Raw genomic sequence first — 16,240 nt, forward strand, 5'->3', positions numbered from 1 at the left:
GGGCAGAAGTCACCAGAAACTCTCAGTGAGTAGGTTTGGTCATAGAAGTGGGCTGTGTAAAAAAACCCTGCATTTTTCCATTAGCAGCCTAGTGTCACGATCCTGTTTATACTGCTTTCCAATGGCTGTCATGACAAAGTAACACAGGCTGCGTGGCTTAAACAAAAGAAATCTAGTTTCTTACAGTTCTGGAGGCTGGGAGTTTGAAATCAAGATGTCATCAGGCTTGATTTCCTCTGAGGCCTCTCTCCTTGGTTTGCAGACAGCCGCCTTCCCCCTGTGTCTATATGTGGTCTTCCCTCTGTGCCCGTCCGGGTCCTAATCTCCTCTCCTTATAAAGATACCAGCGATACTGGATTAGTGCCCACCCTAGTGACCTCATTTTACCTTAATTACTTCTTTAAAGATCCTATCTCCAAATACAGTCAAATTCTGAGATATTAGAGGGTAGGGTATCAACACGTGGGTTTTGGGGGTGTACAAACCAACCCATAACATGTCCTGATATTTTTAAACATCTAAGTAGCTCCTTGCGATGCTGGCACACACAGCCTGGCCACCTAAGCAGCCTGGGTCAGAGGCTGAAAACACAAGGGTGGCCGTGCAAGTCCCTTTAAGCTGCCACATGTGTGCCTAGGTCTGACAGCCACACCACTCACACCTAGGCCTGAACCGTCCTCACAGTGTTCCACGCTGGTTCTGAATCATGTGCCTGGTTCCATGCGTGGCTGTTGGCTCCACTTTCTCGACTTCAGCGATCTTCACTACAACGAGGCTCTCCCTTGGGCTGTGCTGACCACTGGTTCCTGGTTAAACTTTCTCCCACCATCCCCAGCCTCTTTCATCTCCTACTTTGACACAGCTCTCCTTGGAGGTGACTCTTCTTCCAGGCCTCTTTCTGACTCCAACCTTATAATCAAAATTTAAAACAAAACTGACAGACACATTTTGAGATATATAAGATTACTAGACGTAAAGGGTAATCAGTTCACTAAATGCGAACTGCTTTCGTGTGAGCAAGGCATGATTGTAGTTTTTTCTCCTCCTTATTAGTTTAGAAGTGCCGAATATCAAAGTGACCATTCATTTCCTTGAAACTCTGAATGTCTTAATCATCATTATAATGCTTTTTCCCCATAGTAATTTTTTTTTTTTTTTGAGATGAAGTTTCGCTCTTGTTGCCCGGGCTGGAGTGCAGTGGCATGATCTTGGCTCACTGCAACCTCCACTTCCCGGGTTCAAGTGATTCTCCTGCCTCAGCCTCCTGAGTAGCTGGGATTACGGCACCCACCACCACACCCAGCTAAATTTTTTTGTATTTTTAGTAGAGACAGGGTTTCACCATGTTAGACAGGCTGGTCTCGAACTCCTGACCTCAAATGATCCACCTGCCTCGGCCTCCCAAAGTGCTGGGATTACAGGCATCAGCCACCACGCCTGGCCCACTATAATAAATTTTATTTGAAGATAGAAATAAATAAACTGGTGCCGTGATGGAAAATAAAGAGAGTAAGAGGGATAGAGAGTGCTGGTGGGGTGGCCAGGGAAGACGCATCCGCAACGGTGACCTGAGGGGTCAGATCTGAAGAATGCAGTGATGCCCAGCTTGGGCCTTTCTGGGGAACAAGCAGAAGGGAAGCAGCCAGGAGGAACAGCATGCTCGAGCATGCCCAGCGGGACACAAGCAAGCGAAGAGAAGGGTGGTGGGAGCGAGGCCCTGAAGGGGCTGGGTGACCTATGGGGCCAGGTCTGCAAGAGCGTTAGATTCCTCTTGGGGTACAACAGAACCTGCTGGAGGGTTTGAACAGAGGAGTGGCGTCATCAGGACTGCTTTCCCAGGGCTGCTCTGGTTGTAGGGCAGGCACTGCTTTCAAAACAGGGCTCCTCTAGTTGCAGGGCAGGCAGTGAGAGGGAGCTGGAGCAGAGGAGTCTCCAGGCAGTCGGAGTGGTGGCTTCAGCCAGGGGTCAGCAACGGAGGTCGGGGGAGGAGAGGCTGAAGATCGACCTTGAAAGGTCAGCTGATTTCACTGTGAGACAAAGGAAGGTCAGGGAGATCAGGAGGAACCAAGGGAAGGGATGAAGGAGTGAGTAAAGTAAAAGGAAACCGAGAGAGGACAGGGTCCTGGGACCCGTGAGCTGTCAGGCAGATGCAGCTCCCAGCCAGGGAACTAAGGCTGGGAATGACCAGGACCCTCGGGAAGACACTGTTCCAAACAGAAGCTTGGCTGGATTTGGTGCAAGAGAGAGTAGGAAGACAGGAAGAGGGCACGCTGAATACAGATCGTTTATTTCAGGAGCTACCTATATTGAAGGAGGCTCACAAGCTGGGGCAATGTCCCCATGTAAATGCTAATCCTGGGGGAAGGAGAGCGGAGGGGACCAGGGAGGCTGTCTCCGCCCTACCTGGAGCTGTGCATATGCAGAGTCTGTGCACAGCCCCTCAAAGGAAGCTTGAATTCTGCAGAAGGCTGAGGATGTGGGCTTTCTCGAAACACGACTGTTCAAATACTTTCTGCATTGATTGCCTTTGGTCCAGTTTTAATTTAAATTAGATGTTTTCTTAAAAGGCGGGGTGGTAGGAAGTATACCTTACTCTGCTGTTTTACCCCAGAACATTGGATCCTTGATATCTGGTAAGAATTTGTGTCACAGGTAATTTCGAGGAGTGCAAGACAAAATACCGTGGCACAAATAGTAAGGCTGAGTAGTTAACATCCCTGTTGTTGCCTCGATTTCCATAGAGGAGCACGATGATTCAGTCTCTCCCTGCTTCCTGGACTGTCTTGGGGAGATCTCTATCCTTGGGTCTCAGGTCACTTGCACAACCTTCTGGCCACTCTAAGATGCAGGCCTAGGCCCTGGCCAGTTACTGTGTGAGAACGGGGTCTCTGATGCCTGCTCCCCCACCTTAGCTCAACCACGACGTTCTTTGGTGCCTGAAACAAAACATTGAATTTCCCTGCACTTTATTTACTAGTGTCTAAATGTTGAAATAATAATAATATACTGTGGAACAAACTTACTTCAGCATCTGTTCATCTCTTGGTAGGTTACTGGCAGCAAAGATAAAATTCTAGACTGGCTTCCCCGCTACTCAGAACGTTTCTAAAATTCTAGACTGGCTTCCCCGCTACTCAGAACGTTTCTAGGCCCCTTTCCCCAACTGCTTAACCAGAAGTGTTTGAGAATTGCAAACAAATGTTACCATTAGCCTTAGCAAAATGATGCTAAGTTACGCTGCCTCAAAACAGATGCAGCATTTCCCTCTTACCCATGACCTGGATTGAAGAAATCACTGCTTTCTTTCCTTGACTTTATGTTAAACTCCACTTCAGTCAAATGTGAATTTACCCCAAAGAGAGAATAACTTTACGAAAAGATCCATGGTAAGGTAGACTAAAACAGAAAGCATTCCAAGGGCATTTAAACCGGTTGCGTTTTCATTAGAATGAAGTTGATCCACACACCGCTCTTCAGAGAGAGAGCTTAGGCCTGAAGTAAGATGTAAAGACACACACCACGCCGGTGGCTGTTTCTTCCAGCTCAGATCTCTCCTCTTTAAAATGCCTTTTCACGCTACTCCAACTGGAAGAAACGCCTCCTCTCCCTGGTCCTCTGCAGCACGCTGGGGCCCTACTCCCTATTCTCTGTGTATTCATTCACTTGGGCCGCCATTATAAAGTACCACAGATGCAGTGGCTCCAGCAACAGCAATTTATCTGTTCACAGTTCATGAGCGAGGTGTTAGCAGCGTTGGTGTCTCCTGGGCCCCTCTCCACCGCCTGCGAGGGCCGCCTTGCTGTGTCCTCAGATGGCCTTTTCTCTGCACGTGCACGTGCCTGTGTCTCTTCGCCTTCCTATACCGTCATATTGGAATAGGGCCCTACTCTAATGGCCTTGTTTTAACTTGGTCACCTTTAAAGACCTTATCTCCAAATGCGGTTACATTCTGAGGTACTGGAAACCCAACCTGAACTGGGGGACAGGAGGATGAGGACACATTTGGGCTCACAACACCTTGCTACACACTTTAGAACATTAGTGGGTGCCCATTCGTGAGTGTTCTTCCTCCCCTACTTGAATGTAATCTCCCTGGTGAAAGGCCTGCTTTAAGACTCCGTGTTCCTGGCAATCAATTGTTTGATTCATCTTCATGATCATGATTGGCATTTTGGTTGCGTTTGTCCTGATACAAACATGTTTTGAGGCAAACAAATAATCAGCCATGGTGGCTTCATGGCAGCAACTGGGCTAGACGGTTTAAAGGTTGCTCGCAAATAGGCCTGTTGATTCCCCATCCCCAACCACTGTGAAATTCTCCCTCTCAAGGGAGTTTCAGCTATTTGCATACTTTCTACACAAAGGCCTCCTAGGAGGGTCCAGCCCTAACTTTAAAATTCCCTGTGCAAATAGCAAAGACTTGGAACCAACCCAAATGCCCATCAATGATAGACTGGACAAAGAAAATGTGGCACATATACACCATGGAATACTATGCAGCCATAAAAAAGAATGTGTTCATGTCCTTTGCAGGGACGTGGATGAAGCTAGAAGCCATCATTCTCAGCAAACTAACACAGGGACAGAAAACCAAACACCGCATGTTCTCACTCACAAATGGGAGTTGAACAATGAGAACACATGGACACAGGGAGGGGAACATCACACACTGTGGCCTGTTGGAGGGTCAGGGGCACAGGGAGGGAGAGCATTAGGACAAATACCTAATGCACGCAGGGCTTAAAACCTAGATGACAAGTTGACAGGTGCAGCAAACCACCATGGCACATGTACGCCTCTATAACAAACCGCACTTTCTACACATGTGTCCCAGAACTTAAAGTGAAATGAAATAAAATAAAACTCCCCGTGCATTGCCTAGTTCTATGTCTGCATCCAGCAGCACCTGAAATCCCGGCCTGATGCAGCCCCGGCAGCTCATCTCATTTTATTTTGCCTGAAGTCTCCAAGCAAGTTCTCCCAGCTCGAGGGCCAGCATTCTTTCCAACAACTCATCACTCCTCGTTATGCAAAGGGAAGAACACCAAGGGCTTTCTGTCTTCTGAGCAATAATTTGGGTAATGAAGTGAGAGCTTAGCCTCTCTTGTGAATGCTGAAGAACCCTAAAACAGCATATCTTTTGCTTCCAAAAAGATCTAGCATAGCAATTTTGTTGGTTCATAAAACGCTCAAATGCTCAAACCATATGTTTAGGTACAATTCCCAATGGCTATATCCTTCCTTATATGAATAAAAGAGGACGTTTTCAGCATCAGGTGGAAAAATAAGTATGGATATTGGGGAAAATAGTCTCAATTTAACTCTGAGTCAGTTCCAAGACAGTGGAGGTGGTACCAGCTTCATGGCCTGGCATCTCCCAGCAGCGAATCCTGCTTCAAGTCTGCAAGTCTGCCCAGTAGGTACAAGACAAATCATACCCAAGGACATTTGTACAGAAACATGAGCCTTGCTAGATACCTCCCTTGTGCAGGGTAGCTTCTATGAAACATATAGACCAAGCAGACTTCCACGTCAGTGAATGCATTTGGCCATCAGAGACATAACACATATGGAGACCTGTGGCTTCCTCGGGCCAGCCTCAGTTTGAAAGCAAGGGTGAGATCTTTGTCAGGCACTCACGGAACCTGTGCCACGCGTAACGGAAGGGGCTCTTCTCTCAGGACAACACAAGGGAAAACACCCACAGCCTGAAGAGAAGGTGCGTCTCAGCATGACGGAGGCTGTGTGCAAACTATTCCTTGTGACCCTATCAGGAGTGTGGATCTGACAAACAAAAGGCCATGTCATCGGCTTAGTGTCTCTGTGGAGTCTGTAATGGTCCTTTTACTTACTTCAGTCCTTTCTAAAACGGATTTTGTTCATTTTCCACTGAGATTGCAGAAGCTGCACGTGGCGTGGCAGTTTATGAACTGGGTCCCCCAGCAAGGCTCTGAAAGACAGCTGGAGTGGGGGTGGGCTGTGTGTGTGAAGCTGCTGCACAGAGCTGGAGTCGGCTGTGCACACAATCACATCTATGTGTGAGCCGGCAGCCTGCAAACCGCTTCCCTGCAAGGGGAGACGCATGCCAGGGGAGGGCCAGAGACTTTTGTTAATTCTGTTTATCTTAGAGACTGTTTTTTGTCTGCTGGGGGAAATAAAAAACAAATACATAACTTCCTTGCTTGTGTGCAGTCTGAATTTTTTTCTCTCTCTCATGCCCTCATTTTTATTTTTCCAAAGTATCTCTTCCCTTCAGTTTGGGGCATCAGTTTATGGCATTTTTACGTACATGTGTATATAGTATCTATGCACAAAGTCAGAGATATAAATGTGTGTTTTAGACTCTTTCGGCTTTCGTGTTCTGTGGAGATCCGTGAGATATCAGAGATCTCATTCTCTTTGTGTTAACATAATTAGTAGAGCTTTCTCTGTGCTCAGAGCACATAGCTCAGTCCCGCATAACCAGCAATAACAGTGCATTCTTAACAGCCTCCCTGGATAGATTGCTAAATTCTTTCTGAGAGCCTCTCGCTGCCTTTACAAAGGCTATAGCTGAAAAACAAACCAGAAACTCGGAATCCAACTCTGTGAGCAGAGAGAGGGCTGCACATTCTGTTATTGCATGGATAGAGGCTCAGGTTCGTGCAGTCATGTTTGGGGTCCTGGCAATTTCAGATGAAGGCCGTCCTTAGGAAAATCAGCTATCCCAAGCCCAGGCAGTCTGGGTTAGCCGAGGTTTTATTTGTTTTGTGGAGTTTTTGTTGGTTGATCTTTTGTAGATGCTGCAAATCACAAAAGGGGAACCTGAACTACACAAGCTTTTTCTTCTCCGTATCATTTTACTTGGCCAAAAAGGCAAAGGGGAAGGTGGCATTGCTAAGTAACAGAGAAGGATATGACCTAAAAATCCCCCCTTCCCCAAGAAATCCAGGAGCACCACTCCCCTCTGAGGACCCCACAGGTACTTTCACAGTCTAACACACTGAGAAACAAGCCCACAGGATGCCAGGATGACATGACAGCAGAGAAAAGGGACAGAAGGAGCTTGGGACGCATGCACGGACACCTGTTGCTTTTGCAAACTTGAACTTAGAAAATACGAGACTCATTAGAATTTCTCTTTCTAAAACAAACAACCACTTTTAATATGGTCAAATATCATCTACTGCTGTAGTTCTCTGTCCTCCGCACTGAGAATCCAAAACAGGTCCTTGGTATAACTTTTGGGAAACAATACCACCGCGAAAACAAAAGTCTTCTCAGCCAAGAACACAGATTTTGCATCTACCTTTGATGTCCCAAAGGACTAGAGAACCCAGAGCATTTAAATAAGACGCCAATGCCAGGAGCTCACTGTTCCCTGCTGGACGCCAGCCCTCCCCTCCCTGCCCAGAAGAGGACACGGTACTCACCAGTCATTAGGGTATAGTAATTGGGATACGAGAGACTAGGGAAGTCTGGAGTCAAGTAATCCACTTTCACTCCCCTGCTCACAATCTCTTTGAAACCCGGCAACGACTCCAGTGCCTCATCACTGATGTAGTCTGAGCGAAAACCATCCAGCAGAAACACCAGCAGCTTCCGGCGGGCAGAGGCCGGCTGGGCCAGGCCCAGGGCAAGGGCCAGCAGGAGGGTCCCAAGCTTCACTGCCATGCTGCCAGGAGCCTGCCAGAGCCCGGCTGGCACAGCTGTCGCCTTGCAAAGACTGAGGATGGAGAATCTGTAGCTATTCTCTCTTCCAGGGGCTGGACCTTGAGCCGCTGGCCTTCCTGAGCCAAGTTCACTTTCAGAATTTAAAGGAACAGCACCCCCTTTTCCACAAATCTACGCTCACCCTTTACTAGAAAGTCCAGAGACCGACTCCTTCAGATAAACTGGGTTCCAAACAACCCAGAATTAACACCAGGGTAGAGAGTTCAACCTTATTATTTTTGGTGAACGTTCCAGAAATACAAGCACCCACAGAGGTGGAATTTTAGAAGATGACAAAGTCAACACTAACTTTGCAGTCGAGCTAACCAAAGGGAGGAACCAAGGAAAAGGGCAAGATTTTAATTTGCTGTTATCCCACATCATGGCCTCATTTAAACTCTTTTTCACTTAGAATTTAGTAACGTAAACCTCCGGACTCAGTGCATAAACAGGAAACAATACATTTCGGTGGGCCCATTTGTAAACTTCCCAGCTGTGTCTCTGTAGTCACAGCACGTAAAAACAATTATTTGTCTATGTCTTGGCCACTTGCGTTTTTATGCGCAGTGTTATTATTTTATTTTTCAAATATGATTTCGCTGCTGCTGGTGCCCATAGGAGGCAGTTGGTAGGAGAGCCCTAGAGCCAGGGAGAAGCTTCCAGAGTTGGACGATGGGAAATCATTACTGGCAGAATGGTCTGAAGCACCATTGCCCCACGAGGATGGAAATGACATAGAGAGCTGGAGACCTAGAGCTCGAGATGGAAAAGCAGAGCTAGAAATCACCATGCAGGCTTTGGGAAAGGGAGGACTAGGCGGAGCGGAAAATAGGAGGAGCTTAGTGACAGGGAGGCAGATGTGAGCTGGGGAGCAGACAGAGTTAGCACAAAGTACCCAGAGTCCGGGGGTTCCCTAGAGTGGCTCTGTCATGCTACATAAAATTAAACGACACAGTTCACGTGAAGGCTTATAAAACATGGCTGAGTGCAGTGCCCCACTTTGGGAGGTCAAGGTGGAAGGATTGCTAGAGGCCAGGAGTTTGAGACCAGCCTGGGCAACACAGCAAGACCCCATCTCTATAAAAAAATTAAAAAATTATCTGGGCATGGTGGCATGTGCTTGGTCCCAGCTACACAGGAGGCTGAGGTGGGAGGATTGTGTGAGCAGAGGCGTTCAAATCTGCAGTAAGCTATGATTGTAACACTGCACTCCAGGCTGGGCAACAGAGTGAGGCCCTGCCTCAAAAAAAAAGACATACAACATGCATGGTCCATAGCAAGTGTTGAACAAATGTTAGATGTTATTCGCATTATAACATCGCTTGGCTCCTGAGGAAACTTGCAGGCTCCGGGCAAACTTTCCAGGGAAGGAAAATAGACACCAGCCACACCAGCCACTCTCAGTCAACCCCAAAATCCCTCTTCCACCTCTGCCCTCTGCTTGTGTCTTTTCTCCTCTTTTTCTGTTGTATTTGAGTCAAGCCCAAACACAGGATAACCATGTCACTTTTTAAATTATGCTGCAAAAGAGAAACACATTGGCCAAATTACCACTCCCATCTCAGGGGACTTGGCCAAGGATCAGAATTCTTTTTTCCAATGAGAGGTAATGCTTTTTATAATTAAATTTAAATTTTTTTTCTTATTAAGAAATAAGGAAAAGGGGAATTTATCCTAAATGGTCGTTACTTTGAAAACAATGTTATTCTTTCTTCTTTGAGCTGTGTGGTATTGTTGCTATAAACAGAAAAAAAGAAAACAGAGAAGAAAGAGGGAAGGAAGGAAGAAAGAAAGAAAAGAGAAAGAAAGAAAGAGAAAGAAAGAGAAAAGGAAACAAAGGAAGGCAGAAAGAGAAAGAAAGGGAAGGGAAGAAAAGGGAAGAAGGAAAGGGAAGAGAAGGGAAGAGAAGAAAGGAAGAAAAGGGGGGAAGGGAAGGAAAGGGGAGGGGAAGGGAGGGGAGGGAAGGGAAGGGAGGGAAAGGAAGGGAAGGGAAAGGGAAAGGGGAAGGGGAAGGGAAGGAAAGGAAAGAATAGAAGGGAAGAAGGGAAGGGAAGAGAAGAAGGGAAGAAAAGCAAAGAAGGGAAGGGAAGGAAAGGGGAGGGGAAGGGAGGGAAGGGAAGGCAAGGGAAAGGAAAGGAAGGGAGGAAGGGAAGAAGGGAAGAAGAGAAGGGAAGAAGGGAAGGGAAGGGGCGGGGAGGGGAGGGAAGGGAAGAAAAGAGAAGAAGGGAAGAGAAGAGATGGGAAGAAGGGAAAGGGAGGGAAGGGAAGAAGGGAAGAGAAGGAAAGGGAAGGGAAGGGAAGGGGAGGGGAGAGAAGGGGAGGGGAGGGGAGGAGAGGGAAGGGGAGGGGAGGGGAGGAGAGGGGAGGGGAGGGGAAAAGGCAGGTGCATGCTGATGGGTTGATGGGCGTCCTAGACACTGAACATCACATGTGCTAGAAGAAGAACTTCTTCCCCTGGTGAGGGCCCACGGAGGTGGGAGGCCCAGATAGCTGTGCTCTGTGAGTTCCTGAGAGGCTTGGAGATTGTCTGGACTGTGAAGCTGGAGTCACAGTGCAAGTCCAAGTGATTGACTTTGGGATGGCTTCTGAGCTCACTTTGGGAGAGGTTAAGCACTCCAAATGTTAAAGATGAATATAAGAGGGACTTCCACTTTTCTCCACTACTAACAAGGGTACACTCAAAATATGGCTCCCTGAGTGCCTCATTGAGTTGTTGTGGGTGTCAACTCAGAAGTAACTTGCTTCAGATTAGAGTGTCCACAGGTCCCCGGAGGCTCCCAAGGCTCCACAAAGATTGTTGTGATATATCTGGGGTGGGGGCATCATTGTTTTATGATAATGTTTATGATCACATTGTTTTATGACCTTGTTTAGACAATGTCTCTAAAGCTTTGGATCAATAAATGATTGCCAATATGAATCTTTAATATACATATCAATATATGAAGAAAGAGACATACTGGATGGAATTCAAGCCAAGGTAATCCTAGGGTTGCTCAAAGCCAGACTCCAGGTCTTGAACCGTCTAACCTAGAAAAGACTGGGAATGAAAGCTAAAAAGCAATAGGTAAAAGCCATATGTCACACAGGTGGTTAATATTAAGTGCCCAAAGTCTTGTGATCCAAAAGCTATGTGTCTATGATCTGGATGTCTTCACTTGGGAGTGGTTATCAGTACCTAATGCTTATAAGTGCTTATTGTAACTTGTTTTCAAGGGTTGGCAATACTGTAAAGTCATTGTCCACAGGGGTTTCACTTAGATAATGCAAAATATGAACAATTTACTCCAGAAGTTGAAAGAACCTTTGTCCTAAAGCTGCTGCAAGTCTCTCTAGGGACATGCATGAGCTCTCAGGAATGTGCTGTCCAGATTAGTCAGCACCCTGGTGCCTCCCCTTTATGAAGAGACAGGTGAGATGGAAGGGAAAGAGTCTCAGAAAAACAAAAAAACAAAAAACAAAACAAAACAAACAACAACAACAACAACAAAAAACAAAAAAAACGTGATTCCAGAGTCAGGATCCTGGTATGATGCAATTGATTGATTCTGAAGAAATCGCCTTTCTGGGCTTCAGTTTTCACCTCTGAAAAGTGACAAAGCTTTAAGGTCGTTTCTAGCTGTAGAATCAATGCAATTTGAGAGAGAGGCCCCAAGTCAGCCCATGTCGGCCAACATCCACCCTTGTTGGTCCTATTAATTCATCCCAGCTTTTGCAGCCCTGCTGGCCTTTTGTTGGTCCATGTCAACCCTCCTTGTATCTGGAAAAATATTATTTAAAATTTAAGACGACATAAGGACATTTTTACATAAACAAAAGATGACAGAATTAGTTACCAACAGGCTTGTACACACACAAAAAAACTAAAGAATGTCCTTTGAAAGGAAATAACACAAGATGAAAATTAATATACACAGGAAGGGAAAAAATTCCATAAATGATCAATACGTGAGTAAATATAAAAGACTATGTTTTTCTTTTATAAATATCCTTAAAAATAACTGCTTAAAGCAAAAAGAATAACACTATGCTGCGAGTGATGACTTACGAAGAATTAAAAGACATAAAACAACAGCCTAAATGAAAGGGGTAGAATGTTTGAATGGAATTAAGCTGTTGTGAAGTTCTTTGTAATTTATGAAATGGGAAAAGTCAGATGTCAAGAGCAAAATGTAAAGTGATTGAATATTTATTCTAACTAGACTGTAATAAGGATGCATATTGTAATCCTCAGAGTAACTACTAAACAACAACAAAAAAATACAAAGAGGTTCGACTAAAAGGTCAGTAGCAAAAGAGGAAAATACCTCAACATAATAAAGGCTATATTTGAAAAGCCCACAGCTGACTTCACACCCAGTGGTGGAAAGCTGAAAGCTTTTCCTCTAAGAGCAGTAATAAGACAAGGATGCTCGATCGGAACGCTTCTATTCAACATACTGGAAGTCCTAGCCAGACAATTAGGCAAGAGAATTATAAAGGAAAAAATAAAACCATCTCTGCTTGACAATGACATGATCTTACATGTACAAACTCCTAAAGATCACACACACACACACACACATACACACAGAGCAAAGTTGCAAGATATAAAATCATCCAAAAATCAGTTGTGTTTCTATACAGTAACAATAAACAGCCCAAAAATAAAAATAAGAAAACAGTCTCATTTACAATAGCATCAAAAGGAACAAAATACTTGAAAATAGGCTGGGCATGGTGGCTCACACCTGTAACCTCAGCACTTTGGGAGGCCGAGGCAGGCAGATCACTTGAGGTCAGGAGTTTGAGACCAGCCTGGCCAACATGGCAAAACCCGTCTCTCCTAAAAATACAAAAATTAGCCAGGTGTGGTGGCAGGCGCCTGTAAGTCCAGCTACTCAGGAGGCTGAGGCAGGAGAATCACGTGAACCTGGGAGGTGGAGGTTGCATTGCGCCACTGCATTCTAGCCTGGGTGACAAAAGCGAAACTCTGTCTCAAAAAAAAAAACAAAAATACTTGAAAATAATTCTAACCACAGAGGTAGAAGATCTGTATGCTGAAATGACAATATACTGATGAGAGAAATTGAAGAATACACAAATAAACGGAAAGATATTCCATGTTCATGGATTGGAATAATTAATATTATTAAGATGTTCATATTACCCAAAGCAATCTACAGATTCAATGCAATCTCTATCAAAACTCAAATGATATTTTTCACAGAAATAGAAAAAAAAATCCTAAAATGTGTATGGAACCAGAAAGAATTGTGAATAACTAAAGAAATCTTGAATAAAAAGAATGAAGCTGGAGGCATCATACTATCTGACTTTGTAACATACCACAAAGCTATAGCAATCAAAACAGCATGGTACTGGTATAAAAACAGACACGTAGACCCAAGGAACAGAATAGAGAGGACAGAAATAAACCAACACATTTATACTCAATTGACATTCGACAAAGGTGGTGTAGGGGAGTGAAAAATGGCTTTCATTCACACTGTTTGATTCTTTGGCTAGGCTAATAATTAAATTAACATGAGACAGATTAATGAGAGAAAAATCATATTTAATTACATATGACACACAGGAGTCTTAAAAATATGAGACCTGAAGAAGGGTCAGATGATTGAAGCTTATATAGCACCCTGAGTTACAGAAAGGAATGGGACTTAGGGCTTCTGGGGAAGGTCGTGACACAAGTTCCGGAAGAATGAATGGAGGAAATGTATGGTAAATAAAGATTATCTTGTTAAGCAGATAAAAAGTCCCTCAAGTAATAAACGTTGTCTCTGAGCAGCCCTCAGAAGAATAGGTTATAGTATCTCTGGACATGGTGTCAATCTCCAGCCTCCTCTCCTTTGGTGCGAGTTAATCTTCCCTGGTGGTAAGATTTTGGGGGAGGGGATTTATGACAACTGAGTTCCCTTTGGAAGATTCATCTTTAGGCAGATAAGTGGAGCTCAAGAAAGCTTCTGCCTGCATCCACCCTTCCTCATGTCCTTAGTTCAAAATAATCAGCATACCAAAGCACTGTATTTTGGGATGGTATTTCCCAAACTCTTTCATTTCCTTTGTCTGAAACTTCCCTAGAAATTTCACACACTAAAAGCTGAGTTGGTGGGTGTCGAGAGAAAAATGGAGTTAGTAGCTGACTGGTAAGGGACCTGGGAATAGGTCAGTCCAGTGAAAAAGTTGTGGCCTCATTTTAGGAGGTGGTGTTGCAGGTGAGTTCTCATCAAAGTTAGGCATCTATATGGTGCAAGGAAATAGGTTTGAATACGATGCATTTCTAGGGAAACAAAAAAATAAAGATTAATGTTTGAAGCAGTCTATAAACTAGTTTCTAAGTCTGGAGGGCAGCCAAATGAGATTTCTAGATGCTGGGTTTGAAGCATCTTCAGTTGGAATTAAGCTGTTGTGACTGACATTGACAGTGGAGACTGGCAATGGCCATCTGACAGGTTTTCCTGATTTGCAGTTTGCATGATGTTTCAGTGAACTTTCTGAGTAATGCATACACTAACAGACAGGAAGGTTGTTTATACGTAAATTATTATGGTGACTTCTCTGAATTCTATAGTAAGTCATCCAGCTTCAGCTTTCAGGGCTTCAGGAAAGAGCAGTTTTAATTTCAGTAATTCCATGTCAGAACAGCGGGAGGAAACTTGAAAATGTTTGGAAAGTCAGCGCCAGATATTGGAGAAAACTAGAAGAATTCAGGATCCAGTTTACAGATGCTCAAAAACAATGAGCTAGAATTTAATAACGGGTGAACTATAGTTTTCTTCTGAAACATAAATTTCTCTCTTTGGTCACCCCCATTTCTACAAAAAATAATCACAGTAAGACCAGTTTATTTGTAAGAAAAATAGTTTGATTAAACTTGGCCTGCTTATTTACATAAGTGCAGCAAGAATAGTGATAATTAAATAGGTGCTTTTAAGCTGGTTTTGCTGGAAATTTTAATAAGCAATCTCAGACTGGACTCTTAAAAGCCTCTAAAGGCTAAGAAGCCAAGCTAAGAACTCACCACCAAACTTTGCCTGAAATACCTGCAGATATACAGGTGAAGTCCTTTTTCCTCAAGGTCCCCAAAATATTCTGATGATCTTGGGCCTGCCAGGAAGTGAGATTCCTTTCTTATGTGTGAGACAACTATGTGAACTGTTTATTCAAGGTACCAGGCCAGTTTTTCCCACCAAAGGATGTATTGGCTGCAGAAAGTCAACCCTAGTTCTTTAAAGATGGCTGCTCATGTCAGAAAACATGACGTTCCAGTCGTAGCCTTGATAGTATAACCAGTGTTTCCAATTGTGTACTGTTGCAACAACAGATTCTTATTGAACTTATGCAAATAATTATACTGCCATAAAAAATAAGAATATTCAACAATAGTTTCCAAATTCTAGAGGGATCAGGTCAGCAGAAAAAATGTAAATATTTTAATTTTATTTACAAAAGTATAATTTACCAAATTGTTGTAAACTATATATAGTTTTACAAAAAGTTCCCTTAAATCTGGAAAACAAAACACAAAAAAGAATCAGCAATGTTTCATTAAAAACTATAATAATCCGTTATTAGTTCAGTTCAGTTCCAGGTAATTAATTTTTTTTTTTTTTTTTTTTTTTTTTTTGAGACGGAGTCTCAATCTGCTGCCCAGGCCGGAGTGCAGTGGCGCAATCTCGGCTCACTGCAACCTCCACCTCCATGGATCAAGCGATTGTCCTGCCGCGGCCTCCCAAGTAGCTGGGATTACAGGCATGGGCCACCAAACCTGGCTGATTTTTGTGTTTTTAGTTGAGACGGGGTTTCACCATGTTGGCCAGGCTGGTCTCAAACTCCTGATCTCAGGCGATTTGCCCACCTCGGCCTCTCAAAGTGCTGGGATTACAGGTGTGAGTCACCGTGCCTGGCCCCAGAAAATTAATTCTTATTCTGCTTGATGTTGCATTGGCAATTTCATGAACTCATCAGCTTCTTCATTACAGTTCTAAAAGTTCTTACCCAGTCCAATGGTATGATCTTAAAGTTATCAGAAACCTATATTTTAGAGTACTTGTCAGTCTTTTTCCTAAATCCCCCTGAAGAAGCAATTTTGAACTGCAGCTGATTGCAAAGGCTTTCAGAGAAGAATAAAAACAGTAACAGTGGATGACAAAGACATAGAAGAAACACGGCTTAAAATCTGATGAGAGTACATTATAGCAAGCAATTGACGAGGAAATTTGGTCATTTCTGTGGCATACAACATTTAAAAATAATGTCAAAATTATGATCGATAACATAGGAATCTAGGAATCTCCTACAGCTCTTAGAACACTCATATCAATAACCTATCCATAAGTATAACTTAAAGAATGTTTAGCTTCACTTTTATTTGACCATGCATTCCAAATAATTTATCAAATAAGCCTAATTAGCTTAATAGCCCTCTTATACAGGGCGAAAAACACATCATTTGATTTTTCCCAACTGAAAAATCTCAAAGTTAACTCAAGATCTATGAGATTAATTTGGAATTCAATTTGGGGAAATTGTCAAAAATGTAAAAAAA

At 43.9% G+C, this 16,240-nt stretch overlaps 1 protein-coding gene across 10 annotated transcripts in view; it reads right to left on the reverse strand.

The window, feature by feature from the left end:
• The window catches only part of ENPP6 (ectonucleotide pyrophosphatase/phosphodiesterase 6), a 213,052-nt gene that overhangs the window by 149,209 nt on the left and 47,603 nt on the right, over positions 1-16,240 (reverse strand). The window contains exon 1 of one of the 10 annotated variants that reach the window (XM_055276521.2): positions 7,413-8,007. The exons of the other annotated variants lie outside the window; for them this stretch is intronic. Coding sequence (XP_055132496.1) covers positions 7,413-7,653 — 241 coding nt within the window. The 5' untranslated portion in view covers positions 7,654-8,007. Of the gene's footprint in view, positions 1-7,412; positions 8,008-16,240 lie in introns of those variants that run through there. 10 annotated transcript variants of the gene reach the window in all.

Source organism: Symphalangus syndactylus, chromosome 4, assembly GCF_028878055.3.
Source record: "Symphalangus syndactylus isolate Jambi chromosome 4, NHGRI_mSymSyn1-v2.1_pri, whole genome shotgun sequence".
In the NCBI taxonomy this organism is placed as follows: Eukaryota; Metazoa; Chordata; class Mammalia; order Primates; family Hylobatidae; genus Symphalangus; species Symphalangus syndactylus.